At 37.2% G+C, this 21,752-nt stretch overlaps 1 protein-coding gene across 1 annotated transcript in view; it reads right to left on the reverse strand.

Moving 5' to 3' along the window:
- Nucleotides 1–21,752, reverse strand: part of Duox (dual oxidase) — a 496,654-nt gene that overhangs the window by 23,117 nt on the left and 451,785 nt on the right. Inside the window, exons 18-19 of the mRNA XM_067142192.2 lie at nucleotides 6,866–7,030; nucleotides 3,117–3,272 (exon numbers count right to left, since the gene is read on the reverse strand). Of these exons, the coding sequence (XP_066998293.1) occupies nucleotides 3,117–3,272; nucleotides 6,866–7,030 (321 nt within the window). The remainder of the gene's footprint in view (nucleotides 1–3,116; nucleotides 3,273–6,865; nucleotides 7,031–21,752) is intronic.

Here is a 21,752-nt window from a genome sequence, read left to right on the forward strand (position 1 = left end):
ACCAAGGCGAGCAACAGGAAGGCAGACGAGGAAGATGGCCACAACGCCCATGGGAGGTTATAGCCCTGAACCTGATGGGTCCATACCCTAGAACACCATGGGGTAAAACAGGACTCCTAGTAATCACTAACCTCTTCACAAGATGGATTGAGGCCTTTCCGATACCAGAAGCCACGACGGGATGCATCACCAGCCTTCTGCAAGGTGAGGTATTTAGCCACTACGGTTACCCACGTGCATTCTGTCAGACAACGTGAGTCCGTTCACATCGAGAAAGTGGTAGCAAATGATGACGGAATGGGGTGTGGAGCACTGGACTACCCCTATCAACAACCCAAGGGCCAATCCAATGGAACGATGGAACCAGGAGCTGAAAAGGATGCTATGAGTCCACCTGATAGACAGAGAACATCGACTGTGGGACCGTCAGATACCACAGTCACTCTTTGCCCTGCGATGACACATCAACCGTGTCACCGGCTATTCCCCAGCAGAGCTGTTCCTTGGTCGACAGCTATACGGCACCGGGGATTGGGAGAATAGTCCACCACCCACGTCAGGTCAAGATGATGCAGCTGTTTCCCTGGCAGAATGACAGCATCAGGAGCAGCAGGAGTGGAACATCAAGGAGAAGCAAGCTTTGCCCGAGAAGGGATCACTTACCCAGGCCACAGCTCAAGATGTCGAAGAGACGCAGATCTTCCTATCAGGCCAACAAGTACTGCGACGTAACCACCCAGTCAGTAATAAGATTGGAGGGTTTCACGCAAGTTTCACACCTAAGAGGGTTGGTCCCTTTCAGGTGGATAAACAGCTGGGCCATGGGGTCTACTTGCTAAAGACCAACCCTCCTGTCAAGGTCCATGCATCAGAGTTGCGGCGAGTCACCCATGAACATATTTTTTCTCATTCAAATTTTAGTGAAATTTTCCTAACATTTCTGATAGTGTAACGTCAATATTTCATATGGACCACTACTGCTGGACACTTAAATGCCCTGTGGTCTTGCGTATTGGTGCCAGTCACTTACCTTTCCCTTAGACTGCCCCCGTGTAAATATGTTACGTTAACCCTTGTAAGACATACCCTAACAATTTGACATGGTTATCCTTCACAACTGGTAATTTACAGCCAACGGCTGATATGTTGGTATCCATATTATCACTGAACATTGTTTTTCTCATTGACTATCCCTACTGTAATATGTCAATATTATTTGTTAGTAATTCCAATTTAAATACAAATCAGGTGCCGGATATATACCTTGAGGTAGTACTGTGACTGATGATGCCTTCAATGAAAGGCAAAACATGTCTCATATGGAAATAAATATAAATTCCTAATTGTTTAAAATTTTAATGTATTGAATAAGTGATATTACAAACTAATTAGCATCCTATATGAGTGGTATGTTTCGATTTGTCAGTGGGGAGATGGCGTGGAATGACATTGTATGCATGTTCAGTCTTCAGCCCTAAGGCTCCTCAACAGCTCTGCCATCAGCTGTCATAGATGGCCTAGGCATCACTGAAGAGGCGTACTAGGGAAATGAGGAGTGATGTAGTTTCCCGTTGCTTTCCTCACCGAGCCAGAAGTTGCTATTACATATTAGTCTGCCAAGCCCACTGAAATGCATACACCAACAGACCCTATTAGCAACATTTTTCACACCATTCATAGCAGGGACTGGCTGCACAAGGAATGGCATTACTAGCATCGCTCATACCTCAGTCACTTTCATATTGTCAAAGCCAAGGATAAGACAGAGACAGATCAATGAAAGTAACAAAATTCCTGTAGCCCATACCAGAAGACATAGTGCACTGTAAACACTAGGTCCTGCCAGCAAAGGCATGGAATGACATTAGTGGACTAATAGATTTGAGTGGCATCTTTAAAAGTAGGAAAGATCACAATATGAAGATAAAGGTGGAATTCAAGAGGACAAATTGGGGCAAATATTCATTCATAGGAAGGGAATTTAGGGATTGGAATAACTTACCAAGGGAGATGTTCAATAAATTTCCAATGTCTTTGCAATCATTTAAGGCTAGGAAAACAACAGATAGGAAATCTGCCACCTGGGTGACTGCTCTAAATGCAGATCAGTAGTGATTGATTTATAACCAGCAATATAACGATGAAAAAAACACAAATGAAATTGGTTAATTCAAATTTGAAGAGACGAACAAAAATTCAAATACTAAAGATTTTGAATTAAACAAATTTCAATTATTTTTAAAAGAATAATTAAAACAGGCATACAATCAATGTAATTACAGAAAGAACAAAGTAGACAACATATCCTGGGGTATTTTGAAGTCTCTATTACACATTTCAAAAAATATCCCTTCTCCACCTCAGAGACGGCTGTCACCTTCTTGGCAAAACTTGATGTTTTGTATTGCATTCAAAACAATTTGAACAGACATTGTCTACACAGTTTAGAAATAAACACAGATGCCTACAATGTACTGTACACATTGTGATTTCCTACAGCACTGTATTAAAATGTTCACTTTTAAAAGAATAACTGCTACAATAACTGGACTGAAGGGACTGAAATACAGTAAACAGTAAAAATAAGTGCCTAGGGTGAGAACGGAGATGAAGAGAGGTGGACTATTTCCTGCAAGTTAATAAACAAGCTTGACGAACGTGCATTCCTTTCAAAACCTTTCTAATCCCAGCAATCTGGCTTGCAATGTATCGGTATTCCAGGCTGAATTTCATAACCTCACCACTCTCTTGTTTGGTATTACTTTGAATTTTCCAAAAAATAATTGAATTACAGAAGATTTTTTAACATTTTCTTGTAGAGCAATGTCAAGGGACTGTACACAAAGTTGTAATTATTCAATATTTTTAATTTAAAATGTTGGCATAAACCAACTTTGACTATATTTATAAATGTTCCTGAATTCTTAAATATAAATATATGAGATGTTCTTTTCACTCAGTTCGCATGGCATGTTCAATTTCAATAGATTCCACGAGCTGGATAAAGTTTATTGGTGCACAAGAACACAGAAAGAACTTTAGTATAAACAGTTAATGGCGCACAAACATATTTTCATTTAGGCATATACATCTTAGTTACTCATCAGTATACTCACAAGCATGGTGGTACGAAGATCAAACTTGTGGAAAAACTGCGTAATGAATATATGGATTTCTAAAACATTAGTGACATCTTTCTTCTCAACATCTCGTAAGACCTCAATAAACCATTCAAAATGGCGATGTGATGGACATATCCATAAGAAGTATACCTGTAAAGAAATTTTATCGATTACAAAACTCTTAACGGAAGAATTTTCATATGAGAATCTATGTATCTTCATTGAATGGTGTCTGTTTAGACATGTGAAAGCATATGGTGGTAGCACATCTACATATATAAAAGAACATGTCCTGACTGACTGACTGACTGACTGACTGACTGACTGATTCATCATCGCCGAGCCAAAACTACTGGACATAAAAGAATGAAATTTTGAGGATACATTTATATTACAATGTAGGTGCTCGCTAAGGGAGGCTTTTTGGATATTCCGTCGCTAAGGGGGTGAAAATGGGGGTGAACTTTTAAAATGAGTGTATATCTCGCAACTTTAAAAGTTTACAGATGTAAAAATTGGTATTTAGAATCTCTTAAATAAAGAAACAGGTATTTTTTTGTTTTCGGAAAATCCCAATAGGAGGGGTGAGAAAGGGTGAAAAAGGGGTTGAATGCCTTTAATGAGGATACTTATATCTCAGAAACCGAAGATATTACAGACCTGAAAATTGGTATTTGGGATATCCCTTAAAAATAAACTTTTTTTTTCTTTTGGAAAATCCAATTAGTGGGGGTTAAATAGGAGTGACAAATTGGGGTAAATTTTTATAAAGACTATATCTAAAGTACATCTCAGATGTACTGGCATAAAAATTGGTATTTGGAATCTCCTGTAAAACTAAAGAAACATAGGTGATTTGTTTTTGGAAACTCCATTTAAGGGGAACTAAAAAGGGGGTGAAATTTTAAAATGAGCATTTCCACAGTATAACTTGAAAACTTAACACGTTGCAGAAGTGAAAAATGGTACACTTTATCTGTATTAAAAATAAAGAAACATGTATTTTATGTTTTCGGATAAACCACATGGGTGGAGGGGGGTGTAAAAGTGACTGAAAATGGGGTTGAATTCTTTAAATTAGGATACTGATATCTCAAAAACTGAAGATGTTACAGACTTGAAATTTGGTAAATGGAATCTCCTTTAAAAATAAAGAAATAAGTAATTTTGTTTCTAGAAATCCACTTGAAGTGGTGGGGGGGGGGGGCAGGGGGGAGAATTGAAAAATTAGTTGAATTATTTGTATGAAGATACTATTATCTCAAAAACGAAAGATTTTGCAGGAGTGAAGATTGGTATTTGGAGTCTGCTTTAAAAGTAAAGAAACACGTATTCTCGGAAAATCAAATGAAGAGATGAATGAATTGATAAATTAAGTGAATTAATTGTATGAGGATACTTCCATCTAATAAAAACTAAAGTTGTTACGATGTGAAAATTTGTATCTGGATCTCCTTTAAAAACAAAGAAAAACGCATTTTTGGGGGGGAAAATCATCTTGGGGGGGGGGGGGTGAAAAGGAGTTTAATTCCTTTCATGAGGACACATATCTCAAAAACTGAAGATGTTACAGTCGTGATAATTGGTTTTTAGAAGATTCTTTACTATTAAAGAAACAAGTATTTTTTGCCGGCAAATTCAGTTAGGTGGGGGTGGGGAGTGTGAAAGGAAGTGAAAAAAGTGACATATCTCAAAACTGAAGGTAACAGACGTGAACATTGTTATTTGGAATCTCCTTTAAATATGAAGAAAAACACCTTTTTTTTTGTGTGTGGAGGGGTGGTAAATCAACTTACCAGGGAGGGGTGGTGAAAAAGGAGTTGAGACCAATTGATTTTACTGTTTATAATGTACTTATTCTAATCATAAACGTATCATTTTAAATCTTTCCTGGGTTCGTTTTCAAGAGCCATCTTACCGGGCGAGTCAGCCATGTGGTTAGGAGCGCCCAGCTGTGAGCTCGCATCCAGGAGATAGTGGGTTCGAACCCCACTGTCGGCAGCCCTGAAGATGGTTTTCCATGGTTTCCCGTTTTCACACCAGGCAAATGCTGGGGCTGTACCTTAATTAGGGCCATGGCCGCTTCCTTCCCATTCCTATCCCATCATCGCCATATAACCTATTTGTGTTGGTGCGACGTAAGGCAACTAAAAAGGGAAAGAAATCCCGCGCACTTGCCAATGCGCGACAATGGTGCTGGTGACATTGTCAGCAATGACAATGGCAGGAGATGTAATTTACAGCCAAGTAGTGGTCTTGTATCTTGCTGCGGGGTCCAGGACATCAATAATAATAATAATAATAATAATAATAATAATAATAATAATAATAATAATAATAATCTAAATTAAACTAATATCACCCACCCTAATAATAATAATAATAATCATAATAATAATAATAATAATAATAATAATAATAATATTCTGGACCGTCGTCAAAATTTGGGGACCGCGCTGGAAACTGGTCTTGGTTGGGTAATGACTACGAATGCAGTCCGGCTGCGGTTTCAGTACCGCCAAGGCACCCAAGACGACAACATGCCGGATCTCTTCAAGGATTTGATCCATATTAAAAATGCCTATAGGGAAGGATGGCAAAGATTTAGGGACCCAACTGACCGGGCAGAATACCTGGAGCTAGCCCAGGAAATAAAGATTGAAAAATGGGAGGAACTTTGCCGTCAGATCGCGAATTTCGGCGTATTATAAATAAAACGTTAAGCATTGAATTATAAATTTCAGTATAATACCGTAGCAATGCATGGGTATCTTGCTAGTTACGATATAAGAGACCAGAATTGTGGTTGTTTATATTAGATTATTTAGCTATTTGTCTACATTCCAGTCGATGCATTTTTGTAGACTGTGACTTTTTGTATGCCCATGTCATACCAGTTCACCGCCATGCTGTTCAAGAATTGGTGAGCGGCGCTTCAAAAAACCTCAGGAACCAAAGTGCAGAGATCATCCAGGGTGATCCGCCGATCTTCAAGCACGAGTTGCTTAACCTTCACGACTGTCTCAATGGAAATTGACGGTCTCCTGCTCCTTAGTTTGTTCGTCGTGAATTTCAGTCCGACCGGCTGCAAACTCTCTACACCACTTACGAACATTTTTGACATCCATGCACAACTCGCCATACACTTCCATCAATTGGCAATGGATTTCAGTTGGTTCAGTACCTCTTGCGTTCAAAAACCGAATAACTGTGTGCACTTTGCTCTTGGCGGTAACATCCAATGGGAGCTCCATTCTCAGCGGCTGCCAAGCCAAGACTGAGTGCCTCAGCGCGGCGTGCGCATGTTTATATGCGAGCACAGGAAACACTCTTCACAATATTGTGACCAACAGCCACACGAACAGTTCTGTATTCATAAAAAAAAATAGGAGACCTTATTTTTGCGATTACGCTCGAACATATTTTCACCTACCTTGGTATTAAGAAGATTTTATTATGCTTCGTCTCTTAAATCAAGAACAGGTAATACTAGCATGATTTTTGGAATACTCATATCATTAAAGTGAGAGAATGAAAAATGAAATTAGAATGAGGGAATGTGCCTGAGGGTCCAAGTTTAGCAGAGAGAACATAGCAATCTTAATTTGCCTTAAAAGATGGTATTCTTTACCTCAGTGCGAGAAGGAATTTAAAAGTATTACATTATGATTTAAGAAATTTTGTAAATTATGTACGATCAATAATTATGTTCTTAGAATATTAAGAAAGGACTTGGTTATTACCTTTTTACAGGCAACACCAGAATATCTGTTCGTGGAAGTCCCAAACACTAAATCATTTAGAATTGAAGCATATGGTGTCACTCCAATGCCACCACCCACCATCACAGCGACTTCAAATTTGTACCAGTCCTGGTTGCCACCACCAAACGGTCCCTCCAAGCGTATCTGTAAACAATACAAAGAAAAAGGAAAATTTAACTTTATTACCATAATTATAAAAATACACCTTTAACTACCATGTGTAGATGTTCTGATGTAATGTCACATGATAACCCACATGTTAATATTCAGGTTAAACATGCGACCATGAGAGCCATCCATCTACAACTTTGATAGGTACATTTGATCATTGCAGTTATTTGATGATAAAGTGAACTGTGATTAGAGAAGAGAATCCTAAAGGATATCATTATCAACATATCTAAAATAAGAAGGGTAATGAAGTGGCCAAATATAGTAGTGTGATATCTTAGGGAAATACTAGCATGTACTATAGACAAAACTGGCAACATCTTTATGGAGAATTATTTAGTCTACTCTTATCCTGTCAGCTGCTTATATGTATAGCTGGGAGAAAATAGCAGCCAGCAATGCTTTGTTTTGACCCTTTTAAAATCAGCACAGTCAGCTAGCAGCTGGTCCCTCTGTGGTGTAGTGGTTATTGTGATTAGCTGCCACCCCTGGAGGCCCGGGTTAGATTCCAGACTATCACGAAATTTGAAAAGTGGTACGACGGCTGGAACAGGGTCCACTCGGCCTTGGGAGATCTACCGAGTAGAGGGGGTGTTTTAGGAGAAGCCAGCATGGCGAGATTATTCCATTTAGTGTGTAAGATGCATGATACAGAAGTGTCATCTGATTTTACACAGAAAGGAGGTGCTGACAGGTGTGAAAAGCATCGAACCCTTAGTTTAGTATCTCACGCTTGAAAAAATTTTAAGTCGTCGTCATCGTCATTTAAAGGGGCCTAACTTCTAAGGTCATTTTCCAACTTTTATTAATTAGAGAAGAATGAAAAGACAAGTTTAATCTGAGTTGGGAGCAGACCAGTTTGGCTTCAGAAGAAATATAGAAACACTTGAAGCAATCCTAACTTTATATCTGAACGTCGAGGATCGAATTAAGAAAAACAAGCCCATGTACATAGCATTTGTAGATCTAGAAAAAGCATTTAGGAAGTGAAGACTGCTTTTTGGAAGGGGCGTAACTCATTTTGTAGGAAAGAAAGGGACTGGAGGATATCGTAAGGATATACTTGGCATTTCGAGGAATGGTTTCACAAGATTTTAATGCAACTTCCACTGAAGTTGGCCAGTGTAATTTATCCGGCACCTTACGATACGATGCCTGACCCGGAAACTAAAACCCGATTGCTTGGCTGAAGACTAATATTTCCTGGATAGAGAAAAGGAACATTTCTCTGCCTCCCACTGCATCTAACTTCAATATATTAACATACACCGCACTGACTGATCATGCTAAGTCTTATTTTGGAATTCTGCAAAAGAGACTTTACCAAATTATGAAAGAATTGCACCAAGATGTTGAATTAGTGTGGTTGCTTGTTGCGCATTGAGAGTTAAATGCCACAGAACACATTTGGGCTTACGTGAAAAATAAAATAGCAAGTGTTAATCTGGCAAATGACAAGGAAAGGGGAACTGTGAAAATGTATTCAGAGATTTGTGTGAGGAAACTTTACATTCCATGACACCTGAAGTTTGGAAAAAGTGTATAATGCACGTACAAAAATTTGAGTATTATTATTGGGAGAAAGATAATCTCTCAGAAAGTAGGTCAGTGACAGCCTCTAATTATTGATCTTGAGAACACTGATTCCGAAAGTGGTGATGATAATTTCCTCTTCAGTGATGATGTATCAGATACAAATGAATAAATGACTTATGCAAACAGATTCTTACATTGTAAATAGTAACCATTATACAGTACTGTATATACATTGTACATAATATTCTAAATCTACAAAATATTAGGAAAATCATCAATAAAAATAAAATGAAAACAATTCTAAACCTGGCATTGAAGGTCCAAAGCCCCCATGTGAAAAGCTTATGGGAAATGTAAAAACTGCAAATAAACGATAAGTCAATTAACTTTCACTAATTTAACATGTGAGTGCCAGAATATAAGTAAGCACATTCAGGCTTGTGCTAACTGGCCTTATCTGTTAGTTGTACTACCCCTGGTGAAAGCAAGCTGATTTAATGCTGGAGCACCTATCGTTCGTTTTCAAATAAAAATCTGTATAAAATACAGAAATCATTTTACATTTTTGGTATACAACAATTTGAAACAAAACTTCAGACCTTTCTGATGAACTCAATCTCGATTTCGGAAGACCACACAGTATCAAACTGACAGCCATTTACAAAACAATTACATTTTTTCCGAAGTATGTAAAGTACCTAAACTTCAGAAATATATTTATACTAGTACATTCCATAATCCACCTAAATGTCATGAAAATTGGGACAGTGCATTTTCATGTAATGGTACTACAAAGGTGTTTACAAAGAAACTAGTAAGAAAATAACTATTTTTGCATTCCACCTAATATAAAGTTTACAAGAAACATAATAAAAATATGCAAATACCATCAAAGAATGCAGAATGAAACAAGCTTTATGATGGTGTGATTATATTTTAGATTGGTGGACTGGTTCAAATTTTGTTAGCGTTTAAACTCGACTGCACATACTTTCTGCACCAAAAGTAGGTAATTGGGAAAAAGCAAGAAAGAAGAAGAAAAATTAGCACAGATGTTGTAGTAGCCGAAAGCCTGACAGATAGTAAAAACTTCCAAAGCGTGTTAGAGCAAAAGGAAAAACAGTGCTGGTAACATCATAGACTATGTCTGCACAACTGGCTGATAGCAGGCAATATGGCCCTCGTGTTGCCCAGGACAGGCTCAGGGCCGTTCACTTCTTGGCATATGTTTGCCTCTATGGTTACAACATTGCCTTCCTCACAGCAATTGCACCCACTCCCTCTCTGACGACCAAATGCAAGATCGACAACTCTACAAAGTGACCAATACATCTTGTCTATCACATAATTTTTTTTTCACTACTGCCATCAAAAGATTTCTAGAAATTTGACTAAAATTTCTTAAATAATAAATTATTGTGGTTAGGTTCAGCTATTCAATACATCATAAAAACACTAGCTGTAGTACCAGTCATTGACAGGAAAATCATATAGCATGTGGTAAGTTATCTTATGGTATTGTTGATAAGTTTTATGAGTTTTTGATATTGTAGGTCCTCACATTTACTTTTCTTCCAATTCTGTGATATTAAGGCATCTAGTGTGAAGGGAGTCCTTCCTTTTTTCATGACTCCCTCGTCTTATTCTTCAAGCAGTCATTCCTTGAAGATTTTTCTCACTTTTTATGGCCATCTTCACAATTTTCCTTGTCCATATCGACCAATGACCATGCGGTTTTACACCTTAGGACAATCACGACAAAAACTATCGCCAGTTAACACAATTGAATTAAGTCTATATTCATGAATTCTATTATCACAGTTGGTACAGTAAAACTGTGTAAGACAAATGATCGGAAATTGTATTCTCTATAACTTTTGTTATGTAGTACTTTTTGATATGACCAATAAGACAGGTATTTAAAACTTAAATTTTAGGCACCTTCCCCTAAACTACCATTTCATCCAGCGTGGATAAAATTATTTAAAGCCTAGACTGTGGTGCCTTATTCCCGAACTTTACGTGTAGATTTTCATTAAATTTTGCTCACCCATTTTCTCGTGTTCCGGTGTTGATATGGACTTAGCAACAAAAATCTAAATTCATAAATATCCCCGTTATAGCCAGTACATTAAAAATGTATAAGACATAAATTATTGGAAATTTAATTCTGAATGCTTTTAATTATGGAGTATTTATCAATAGGATTACTAGTAATGCATATGAGAATTAAATTTTAAGCCTGCCCCTAAACTACTATTTCACTCTGTGTGAATATCATTATTTATAGCTTAGATTGTAGTACCTCATTCCCCGACTTTATACACTGATTTTTATTATATTCTCTTCAGCTATTTTATTGTGATGCACGTACGTACAGACAGAGATGACATAGTTTATAAAGTGCATATCTTCGTTACTGTGGACATGACCAATAAAGAAATACCATTCTTCTTACATTCTGGGCAATGAACAGATAAAATCTTATATATATTATATATATTTGCATAAACATGTTTTGGTCCAATTTAGACCATCTTTAGCTATCAAATATTGAAATAAAATTATCAGAACAAATGAAACACAATGTTCAAATATGAACAAGACTAATACAAATTATACTTCAAAAACCTGAAAATGTCCATTTGAAACTAAATAACACATAAATGATCACTGAACAAAGGTTAATATAAAACTGAATCATGATAGGTTAAAAGAAGTTAAAAATATCTTTTTTAGTTCCATGCATAGAACCAGAATGTTCATTGAAGAGTTGAATATCCCTGTAATGTTAAACAACCACTTGATATTGTCTTCATGTCATAGATACTTCATAGTATTTTAAGAAAAATTGATTGCATTAAAATGTTTTTTGTCAAATCGGAACAAAATAAATCACTGATGTGAATTTCCACATTTATCAGCATTTATCTGCTATTCCTTAGAATGGGATTTGAGACAAACAAAACAAAATAAAATAAGACAGAATTAAAAATATATTCTGAAGCAAAATAAGTATTAAAAGCAAACTGCATCTGTTTACTTACATCTCAACATAAACATTGTTTACGGTGCAGAGCTAACATCTAACTAAATGTGTAGGCAAGTCGCTCTGTGGCGTTGTGTGCTCACCAGCCGCTAGATGTCTACGTCTGTGGTAGGTTTCAGCGTTATCAGATCAGTACAGCTTGCATTGTTGCGACGTAAGGATGGCCGTGCCACATACTGTTTGCACCAAGGATGAACAGCATTCCATGATCCATTTTTTGTGGTCTGAGGGTGTACCAGGAGCAGAAATTCATAGAAGACTTTCAGCAAAATACGGGGACAATGTTTTGCCACACTGAAGCATTTACCAGTGGATTGAACAGTTCAAAAGGGGTCGCATGAGCGTGAAAGATGAGAAAAAAATCCACTAATAAGGCTAATAAGGCTTGAAGCATGTCCCACCGCTACTTAAAAGTGTCTGCCCAGCCCATAGGGGAGGGGGATAGAGTTAATGAGCAGGAATCTTCAAAATTAATTAACACAAATCCCAGAATACCCACAGTAGAGCTTTACCAATAATACATAAAAATAAATAAAAATATACCCTTAGACCTGTAGTTAATTTCAGAAATAGTCCTCTTATAAAAAAGCTAAATTTATTCAAATTTTCATAAAGAAACATACTTTTACAGCAAAAACAACCATTAAGTATTCTACAGATTTATGCAACAACATAAACATTAAACTAAATCCTACTTTTACTATTCACTCTCTTTGATAACACTAATATGTATCCCAATTAGCAATAATTTATATAAACATTGTAATATTAGGAAAACTGAAATAGAATTCTTGAGAATTTTTAGTTTTGTAATAGATAATTATTTTATTTTTAATAACAAAATATACCAATATATTGGTTTACCAATGGGATCATAAGCCTCAGAAATCCTTGCAGACATATATATGGATTATATGGATAACTTAGAAAATACTGAAATAATCAATAAATATAATGGTATTATATACTGGTTAAGATATGTAGACAACCCCTTTGATATTATAGGTCAACAATTTTCAGATGGAGAAACTTTCTTCATTCTATAGATCCTCTTATTAAATTCACAAAAGAATCAGAAATCAGTAAGTTTTTAAATGATTAACCTTTCTTGGGCGGCGGTCATTTATGGCCGTAGGTGGCTAAGAAAATAACAAAATAAAAATGCATGCAAAATTTTGGGAAATTTACTAAAACCATGAAAATATGCCTAAATATACCACAAGCCTTGTTTAGGAGTGGAAATCCAAATTTGAAGCTGTTTGACGGCAAAATAAAAATTGTAAAATCATTTTTTCATTGGAAGAACGGCTCAAGGCACACTCCATTTTATGATGCTACAGTGGTTAACTTGAAGTACACTTTAGTCCGCTATTATGAAATATATGTACAAAAACTACTTTAAATGATATTTTGGCTTAATTTTTAGTCTTTGTCCATCAAAACGTGAAAAAATCTGTCAGAAAATAGTCATAGCAGTTGAACCTATAATGTACACAAATAATACCCTGAATTTGTAGGTGTCAGGGTGATGGATCCTCAAAACTCATGTCGAGTGTGATATACCTTGAAGCACTTATCTGGATGCAGACAAGGCTTTGAAGTACAAGTTTTGCAAAAGTATTATACGACGCTAATTGTGTTATACTATTGGCATGTAATTTAGTTTCACTGAGAATATCATCAAATATTTTGTCATTAAAAAAAAGATTAAAATATTCTACAGGGGATGTATCGGTAACAAAGTGTGATGGTAATATTGGCCCTTGATCAATATTAGCAATGGGAATAATATTTGTTGGCCCAGGGTCGCTATTACTCACGTCCGTCCAGTCCTCCGCTCTGTTGCTATCTGTGTCAGCGTCGCTTGCATCACTGTTGCACTCAGACGAGCTGGAGAAAGAATTTTTGTCCTCAGACTCACATTCACTAAAATCAGACACTTCTTCGACTGTATCATCCAATATTGACACTATGTCTGTATCACTGATCCATTTTAGTGATACTATTTTCATGGTTTTCCAGTAAAATGGCAAGAAGTACGCACAAGAGAAAACTGCGTCACGCAACGTATGTATTACGTAACTCCCACAAACAGGAAAACAAACTCGGCAAGATACTGCAGGGATTTCCCTCACCGGAAGAGTTAAGAGAACAGCTCCTGCCATCTCTGAGCAAATTTGGGTACCTCCTCGGCTAATAAACCCGTGATTTCCGCCCGGAACATAAAAGTCGACCATATATACATTCCGCCCGTGAAGAGTTAAGACCTCACAATAACTAAATATAATGATAATTTCTCATTCAGCATTTTCAGAAAACCCATTCAAACTATAAGTACCATCGGACAAGATTCCTTACATCCAGGAACCCATAAAAAAGGCTACTTTCTATGATTTAATTAACAGGGCTTTGTAAATTCTATAAATTTCACTTTCCACTAAATAATACAATAGAGAAATCAATACTACATATTGCGCCCATAAGGTGAATCTGTTTATCTACCATTAACTTCACTAGGGTAGAATATAAACTAAGACCGTCCAAGCCACATTTTTACTGTCTGATACGTAAGCTGCAGTACTGGAGGAGCACCCATAGTTCTTTACCTTGCAAGCGGCGTGCACGTGTTCGACCTCACACGCATCAGTAGCCAGTCAATCTCGGCTGTTAACATGGCGAGACAGTTATCATTGCAACACCGTATTTTTGTATGTAAAAAATTCTTTTAAGTATGAGTTGGCTCGACGAGTACGTGATGCATTTGTTCAAAAGTTTCCTGGCGAAGTTCCACCTTCATGAGCACAGATTCATGTATGTAAGTAAATTTGAAACTACTGGCTCAGAGCTCAATAAAAAACATGCACGCACACGAGTAGTTTTAACACAGGAAAAGGTAGATGATATTTGTGCAAATCTTGAACAGTCACTGAATAAATCATTCTCAAAATTTGCGGAACAAGTAGGGAGTTTTGGTTTCCTCTGCATACAGAGTTACAAAGCCGTTACACATCAAACCGTACATGTTTACATGGGCCCATTTTTTAAAACCTGCTGATCCACCCATAAGAGTCAGATATTCTGAGTGGTATCTTGCATCACTGAATAATCATTTATTAGACTCGCAGCTTGTGTTCTTTTCAGATGAGGCCTGGTTTCACTTTTTTTTTTTTTTTTTTTTTTTACGTCGCACCGACATAGATATTTCTTATGGCGACAATGGGCAATGGGATAGGAAAGGGCTATGAGGGGGAAAGGAAGCAGCTGTGGCCTGAATTAAGGTACAGCCCCAGCATTTGCCTGGTGTGAAAATGGGAAACCACGGAAGACCATCTTCAGGGCTGCCGACAGCGGGTTTCAAACCCACTATCTCCCAAATACTGGATACTGGCTGCACTTAAGCGACTGCAGCTATTGAGCTTGGTGCCTAGTTTCATCTTAATGGTCGTGTGAACAGTCATTACTCTCGCTACAGGTGTGCAGAAAATCCTAATGGAGTTTATGAAGTCACTCATTATAATAGGAAGATTGGCTTTTGGTGTGCTGTTCATGCGAGATGAATAACTGGTCTCTTTTTTTTTTTTTTTTTTTTTTTTTTTGAGACAACAGTAAACGCGGAGAGGTACAAAGATGACATTTTGAAGCTGTCCTTCCGTCAGTCAACGGAAGAAGTAAAATTGCATGGGTGGTTTCAACGAGATTCAACCCCTGTTCATATAGCAGATCTTACAATCTCGGAAGTGTCTACAGAGAGAGTAATCAGTGTTGGTCTATTCCCCCCCCCACCTCATTCTCCAGATCTAATAGTGTGCGATTTTTACTTGTGGGGGTAAACTGAAAGAAAAAGTGTATCAAGCAAATCCTCACTCATTGGAGGAACTGGGAGAAAACCTTATGAATGTAATCAGAAACATTCCAGTGGCAGAACTCACTCGCGTCAGCCAGAATGTGGTTACCAGATAGAGTGCCTGTATAACCCAGGAAAGACAACACTTCCAGCATCATTTATAAGATAAGATTTCAAATAAGATTGTATACATGCTTAAAGCAAGGCGGCCACACACAACATAAGTTCGGCTGAGGCAACTGCGGCAGCACAGAGTACAAATGCTGCGCGTTCGGTCTTAGTTTACATGGGAGACCCTGTATGTACAACATAGCCATAAGCAGTGGTTATAGTAGAAATTATATCAATAAAATAATTAATAAATTGAAAAATAAACCTCTCACTAATTTAATAATAGAAAAGAAAGAGAAAATAAAATGTTTTATTTATATAAAATAATATATCTATGTATGTTTATTCCTCAGCCCGAATGGCAGTTGTTGGATCGTGACGATGATGAAGATTCTGATTCCGCTTGTTTAAAGGGGCCTAACATCTAGGTCGTCAGCCCTAATGGTACAAAATGAGATGAAATGTAATGACAGTTTAAAAGTCCACGACTTATCCACTAACCAGAATTCAAAACGTGATGACGAATGAATGGCTGAATATGAATTTAAAATAATCAGCGGATCCAACTTGCAATACTGAAAGTTGGAAATAATTCCAATATTAATCCACTGACTAGAATTTGAAAAGAAAAAAAAAAAAAAAAGAAAGATTGTTTGAAGTCCATAATCATTGTTCACAATCAGTGGATTTGACCCGCAATGCCCACCTTCCCAGAAACTATCTTAAAACAATAGTCTATACTGACCTAGGGGTTGCTTCCAGAGCACAATCCTTGATCGTTTATGCTTGTTGTCTAAAGGGGTCCAAAATCCAGGTCTATGGCCCCTCATAATGGTACTTATCACTAGGAAAGTAAGAACCATGATATTTCTCATGTAGCAGTACTAGTCATGAGTAACGTAGACTTACGGTGTTCCACACACTGTGGTACTACTCACAGGTAATGTAATACGCACAGGTAACGCAGACCTATGGTGTTTCACATTACAGCGCCACTCATAGGTAACGCACACCCACAGTTTTCCTTACATAGGTGTACTAATCACAGGGACTCTTACTATCCCGTGGTGTTCCTCACATAGTAGGTACTAATCACTGGCAATGCAGACCCACGGTTTCGCTCATATAGTGGTACTAATCACTGGCAATGCAGACTCATGGTTTCGCTCATATAGTGGTACTAATCACGGGTATTGTAAAATCCATACTGATTCATCCTCTGTTGCTACTAATCACAAACCTATTGTGAACCTAACATAGTGTTACTACTCACAAGTAAAGACTACCCATAGTGTTCCTCGCATGATGGTACTAATTACAAGTAGTCTCATGGTTCTAATTCTACCATCCCTTGCTTGCCCCTTTTAGTGACCTCTTATGACAGGTATGGGATACCGTGGGTGTATTCTTTGTCTGCATCCCCCACCCACACGGGGTTCTGCGTTTGGTCTGCAAGAGCTATTTTTTTTTTCACTCTTTGTCTTACTGGCAAGCCGGTTAGGACTCCCCCCCCCATCCGCCACCTGGGACGTGCCATTCGGGAGTATCACCTCTCCTCCTGCAACGCCAGTGTAGTAGATTCGTAAGGTTGTTGGATCCTCAACATCTGCATCATTAACTCTCATAAAATGGCCTAGATATCACTGAAGAGGCGTACTAGGGAAATGAGGAGCGAGGTAATTTCCCATTGCTTTCCTCACCGAGTCAAAAGTTGCTATTACATATCGGTCTGCCAAGCCCACTGAAATGCATGCACCAACCAACCATATGAGCAACATTTGCATACCATTCATAGCAGGGACTGGCTGCATAAGGAATGGTTTTAGCGACATTGCTCATATCTCCGTCACTTTCATATTGTCAAAGCCAAAGATGAGACAGACAGGTCAATGAAAGTAACGAAATTTCTCTAGCCCATATCAAAATACATAGTGCACTGTAAACACTAGGTCTCACCAGCAAAGGAATAATAAATGTCAACAACTTTCAAAACTATTACTAACTGTAGGAATGTTTATAACACTCATACAATTAATACAACAAATAAACATTTAGATTTCAGAGTATATAAATTAAAATAAGTAGAAAGTTTCAGACACTACTAAGAACATGTCAATGCCAAATAATATTTTAAAATTTATGCCATGAGTGAACACGTGGCAGAATGAAATCATTCATGTTCTCATATAAATAAAGATTTGATAATTTTGCATGGCCTACCTGACAAAAAGTCCTTTACTTAATATCTAAAAAGAATTCACATTCAATTAGATGAACAAGTAATTGAAATTAAACATAAATGAGATATCTGACAACATCAACATCCTGTATGACAAATTGATAACAATTTTACTCATTCTGGAAGAAATAAAAAAACTGTCCTTTCCATTCCTCCATTACCCCTCCTCCACTACCAACTTTTACTTCCATCAGAGGCAGCTCACCTTAAGCATTAAACCTTGTTTAATTCTATGTAAGATATGCACCGTGTACAAACAATGTTGAAATGTAAGTAAACAGATGCAGTTTTCTTTTAATATTTATGTTGCTTCAGAATATATTTTTAATTCTATCTTATTTGTTTTATTTGTCCCAGATCCCATTCTAAGGAACATATAAATACCGATAAATGTGAAAATCATGTCGATCATTCATTTAGTTCCATTTTGACAAGAACATTTGTAACATTTTAATGTCAAATGTTTTAAAAAGGAGTATTATAAAATTTCTATCACAAAGACAATATCAAATGGCTGTTTAACGTTATAGAGATATTCAACTAAGGAATGAACATTCTGGTGCCACGTTTGAACTACAGCTACAGTACCTGTCATGATTCAGTTTTATATTAACATTTGTTTAGTGATCACTTATGTGCAAGAGGACATTTTCAAGTTTAGAATTAATGTTGCTCATGTTTTAACATTATGTTTCATTTGTTCTGGCAATTTTATTTCAATGTTTGATAGCTGAAGAGTGCCTAAATTGGACCAAAACATGTACTATATAAAAATGTTTTTATAAAGTGTGGAATACATTCATCTAACCATCATAAATTCTTAGTTACAAAATTTTAGTTGCATTTCAGTGCATGTCATTACAGAACATAACATTTTTTATTATACGTAAAACTGTCAAAATCTTTAATATGTTCAGTACTGTGTGAACAGCTTGTTTTCTAGAATGAAATTGTGTAAAAGGCAGATCCATTATTCATTGGCCAGATGTTCACCTCGAAAATTGTCTGAAACCAACCAGTGCGCAGAACCTGACTCAAAACATTGAAAAACTTATTGAACGAAAAAGATGCTAGACTTCTCAAAGCCACGACAAATATGTCTGTATTTAAATAGTGTGCCATTTTGAGTATTCTTTTTTTTCTTTTGCACTGCAACAGATCCATCAAACTTGTTTCTAATATATGTTCATGAATTTCCATAATGTTCAATATGTTTTTGAAATGTTCATTACATTTGTTATTCACATGAGTTTTGCACCGAGTTCAACTTGGATAAATTGTCATTACCTTACAATCCAATACGGAAAATCATCAAACCCTGAAAGACAGTCTAAAGGAGATACATCTATCAGTTAACCTAGTTTCAATAGTATAATTAAAGAATGAAAGCAATTTGACGAGTTCATGGGAACAAAAGGAAACTATGCAAAATCCCCATCAGCAATATCAAAAACCATTTCTCCCACCTCTATTGGACTACCAACAACTGCTTGAGAAATGAATATCTTATCTAATTGACAGAATCAGAATGAATAAGTCAGGATGAGACCTACCAGCTCAACATCTCTAAAGAGGAAGTCATTGCTGCTACAAAAGGTGTGTTGTTTTTGTTTTCTTGTTTTTTACCACTGTGAGGTTCTTCAGTCTGTCCAGACTAATTCAGTATAACATAAATTTAGAAAATACCTGAAAAGGAAAACATTAAAAGAATATACCTGATGAAGATAAAATTAATTCATACATTTGTTTTTATTTTGACAGACTTAAGAACCTCGGTTAGAAATTAAATTAACCAAGTCAAAACTGAAGAAAAATGGCCTCAATTATAACAAACTATAAAATATATTACCATGGACGTACCATCAGGTCCAGACCCCATATTAATGAGAGTCATGAAAGATTACTCTATCTGCGACATCATAGCTTTAATTAAGAACATTATATGTTCCTCCGTGCTTCCAGAAAGCAAGGATAGCATTGATATTTATTTCAGGAGAAGAGAAAGTTGTGCTGAACTGGAGGCCTATCACCATTTACTTGACCATCTGGTGGTCATAATCTGACACCATCATTAGCTGGTTCAAGTCCCATTGGTGGAAACAATTTCCACCATCAGAATGTTGGCTGGCAAGTTGGGAGAGATGGTGGTATACAATTTCTATCATTAGATGCACGAAAAAAAAAAAAAACCTGGATTCGAATCCAAACTTGTCTACAGTGTTCATATGGAGTGAGGGCATATGATGCTGTTTATCACGATTCATCCATCAGACGGAGACAATGAGAGCAGACCCCTTTGTGTTATTCGACAGGAGTAGTAGTGTGCCGACATCGGTTTTCCTCCTCCTCCTCCTCCTCCTCCTCCTCCTCCTCCTCCTCCTCTCGCACCCAGATGTGCAGGTTGCCCATGGGGCATCAAATGGAAAGATCTGCACCAGGCAAGCCGAACATGTCTTTACACACTCCCGGCACAAAATGCCATATGCTAAATAAGGATCATCATCATCATCATCATCATCATCATCATCTGCTCTGTTCTAGAGATGATTATCAGGAGAGTACTAGACCGTAAATTGAGAACATGCATCACATTTTGATCAAGGCAAAGAAGGAAAAAGCTGATGCCATTATAGTTTTCCTTGATTTCTAGAAAGTTTGTGATAATGTTTGTTACAAGCACCTGGGAAAAGCCATAGGAAACTTCAACTTCATGAAGGGATGATCTCAAAATATAGAAACAATACTGAAAGAAGAGTCCTTCAGATACCTTGGAATGAACTTTTGGAATGTGATTATATTTAACATGCGAGAGGTCGCACCCGCGGCAATTTGCCACACTTTTAAATATTTGTTAATAATTTCGTTGCTAGCTGCTGTAGGGCTTTGGGCTCTCGTTTCATCCCTCTCCTCGCTCTCTCTCGCCTGACGTTGATTATCGTCAGTGAATTGCCTTCTGCGTTCCGGAGTAGTTTAACTTTTCTTTCACTCTCTCATCTGCCGCGGCATATTGCCTTCATGCGACCCCTCGCGCAGTGCATTCTTACATGACTGCATTTCCAAGAAAGTTTCTTAAGTAAAGTTCATGAGGTTTATGGTGGCTTTCAGTGAAGTGTGGTGCTGTAGTTTTATCTTGAATTGTGACCAAATCATTCATTGAAATGTACAAATGGAAACGTTGCAGCAATTTGCACATGCACAACCTCTCGCGCTCTTTAAAAACTCTCGTAACTTTACCAGATTTTGCGACAAAATTAATTAATTTTTTACATTGAGAAAATATTGTTACTGGGTAATTATGTTAGTACTAGTCGAAAGGCAGTTACACAGGGTACATATTAATATTTTTATCAGAGCATTCACTGCCAAAGGAAAATAGCAGCTCATTAAAATATGAAGCGTGAGCAATTTGCCTTCGTGCGACCTCTCGCATGTTAATGCACAGTGCAATGCAGGAATTACGTCTCAAAATGCAGTTATGTCATCATCTCTTCTTCAGGGAGACTAGAAATTCACTGTCCTTAATTCTTCGGTTACTCCAACTTTGATATATATGCTTTTCAGACTGTGGCTCTGAGAAATATCTTCTTGACGACAGCAACAGAATAGTCAAATACACCCTAAAGGAAATCCTCCAGGTTCCCACCAATACACTGGACAGTCTGGTGTAGGTTTAAGCATTTTCCAGTCTCAATGAGAAGCTGTCCTGTAACAGATCAATGCCCTTAGGGTCCTTCGAAGGTATAAAACCCCATACATTTTGGCAAGTAGGTAGCTGCCAGAAAAGAGCAACAATTACCTGTATAAATTGTGCTTAACTTCTGCTGATAGTTTATTAAATGCCAAAGATTTTTTCCTGAATTTGAGGAAAATAAGACAAACAACCTGAGATCATAAATACCAAAAATGGTGCCTGCTC

Source organism: Anabrus simplex, chromosome 2 (assembly GCF_040414725.1).
Source record: "Anabrus simplex isolate iqAnaSimp1 chromosome 2, ASM4041472v1, whole genome shotgun sequence".
Classification (NCBI taxonomy): domain Eukaryota; kingdom Metazoa; phylum Arthropoda; class Insecta; order Orthoptera; family Tettigoniidae; genus Anabrus; species Anabrus simplex.